Source organism: Lathyrus oleraceus, chromosome 2 (genome assembly GCF_024323335.1).
Source record: "Lathyrus oleraceus cultivar Zhongwan6 chromosome 2, CAAS_Psat_ZW6_1.0, whole genome shotgun sequence".
Taxonomy (NCBI): Eukaryota; Viridiplantae; Streptophyta; class Magnoliopsida; order Fabales; family Fabaceae; genus Lathyrus; species Lathyrus oleraceus.
Genome location: NC_066580.1, coordinates 418,780,046 through 418,782,083, shown reverse-complemented (window position 1 = coordinate 418,782,083; position 2,038 = coordinate 418,780,046). Strand labels below are relative to the sequence as shown.

Here is a 2,038-nt window from a genome sequence, read left to right as displayed (position 1 = left end):
TATATATATATATGCAATGAAGAGTTTATCGGTTGATACACTCACCAATGCAGAAAGGGGATATAATACCTAATTTTTTTGACATTTAATACCTATTATTGTAGTGGTGTTATTGCCACGTAAACATGACATTTGACACCTCTTTTAAAATCGGTATGAAAAATGCATCTGACACCGATTTTAAACGGGTGTAACAATGTATATGGCAGGTTTAATTTTTTTCTTGAACTTGGAAATATCATTTAATACCTTTTATTATTAAAAGTAGGTGTGAAATATCGACATTCAACGCCTGTTTTTGTTAATAATGTGTGTTACGTGTCCTTAATAAAAACTATTATTTAATATAGAAATCATTTTGAAAGATGATATTTAACTTCTAATTGTACAAATAAAAACTGGTGGTAAACCACTCTTTTATAATAAAAAAACTATTTTTATTGTCGTTCTTGTTAACAGAATTCAAAAATTTACAATAATTAAAGTTAAATGTACAATAGCATTCACGTTTTGTTTTAGATTTAAAAAATAGTAATTATAAACAAATTTAAAAGAAAAAGTGTTGGTGAGTTCCATTCCACACACTTACAAAACAAAAGGATACTATATTAATAAAGGGACTAATGTACAAAACAAAAATAAAATAAGGATTTAATTGAAATATACCGATAGTGTAAAAGGATATTACATCGTCAGTTAATCCTAAACGTTGGATACTGAAATACATTTGACTTTTATTTTAAAAATCTATATAGTAATAGTTAGAAAATAAGCACCAGAATTAAATTTCCCCGTGTAGGGAAAAGTCTTAAGGTGAGAGAGAGATAATAGTAGAATAAGAGTATTATATTTTCCCCTTTTTCATTCATCTGTCATTCCCTTTATAGAGTAGGGATCCACAATTACATCCATAGAAAAAGGATCTAGAGACACTTGTCCTTATCCTCTAAAATTATAATAAAATTAATAAAAGAAAATTCTAAATTATTGTTTGTTCCTATCCTTTTGCAGGACAACTGTTGACAACTCACAATACTAAAATCCAGCTCAATACTAGTACTATTGGATGCTTAATCAGGAATTCTTCAAGTGATAAACCTAATGGGATTTTGTATCTTCCTTTATGACTTACGAACAGGCCCATCTTGTGTTGTTTTATTAAAGTGCGGAAATTTCGATGTCAGTTCACAAGTGCTTTCCCACGTGGCCTCAGATGCTGGATGTCCTTCCCATTGGATCAAAACCTCGGTGATTTCATTATTGATGGTGTGATGGTTCAAAATGGCGAAGGGGTTCGGTGTCGCCGGCAGAAAAGCGTCTAGATCCGGTAATGGAGCGGTTTGGGTAGTAGGGGTTCCCTGACAAAGTTTGAGTAGAGAAACGTGAAATACAGGGTGGATTCGTGAAGCCTTGGGGAGATCCAATTCATAAGCCACATAACCAATCTTCTTAATGATCCGGAACGGCCCAAAGTAACATTTTGCGAGTTTCTGAGAAGATCGTTGGTGGACAGAGCTTTGGCGATAAGGCTGAAGTTTTAGGAAAACCCATTGATCTACTGCAAAGGATTTGTCTTTCCTATGAAGATTTTCCTGTTGAACCATCCGATTTCTAGCTCTGGTAAGGTTTTCCTTTAAAACTCTGAGGATTCTGGATTTGTTAGACAAAATCTCATCTAATGATTGAATGTTGGATTTTCCTGCAGGATACGGTAACAAGGATGGAGGTTTTCGAACATAAAGTGCTTCGAAAGGCGTCATGCCGATTGAAGAATGGAATGAAGTGTTGTACCAAAACTCGGCAAGGGAGAGAAAATGTGTCCACAACTTAGGTTCTTCGCTGACAAAACACCTAAGGTAAGTTTCCAAACACCTATTCAAAACTTCTGTCTGACCATCTGATTGGGGATGGTATGAGCTGCTAAAGTGTAATGTTGTGCCCGGGTGTTTGAAGAGAGAATGCCAAAATTGGCTCACGAAAATACGGTCCCGATCGCTGACAATGGTTTTGGGGGCACCATGAAGCTTGTAGATTTTAG

At 34.8% G+C, this 2,038-nt stretch overlaps 1 protein-coding gene across 1 annotated transcript; it reads right to left on the bottom strand.

Annotated features, from left to right (window-relative positions):
* Positions 1 to 1,121: 1,121 nt before the first annotated feature.
* Positions 1,122 to 1,760, bottom strand: LOC127123509 (uncharacterized). The gene has a single exon (XM_051053720.1). It carries the CDS (start codon positions 1,758 to 1,760, stop codon positions 1,122 to 1,124), a length of 639 nt encoding a protein of 212 aa, XP_050909677.1.
* Positions 1,761 to 2,038: the final 278 nt, after the last annotated feature.

Coding starts and splice junctions, on each gene's coding strand:
- LOC127123509 (XM_051053720.1), bottom strand. CDS start 1,760: ATGACGCCTTTCGAAGCACTTTATGTTCGAAAACCTCCATCCTTGTTA.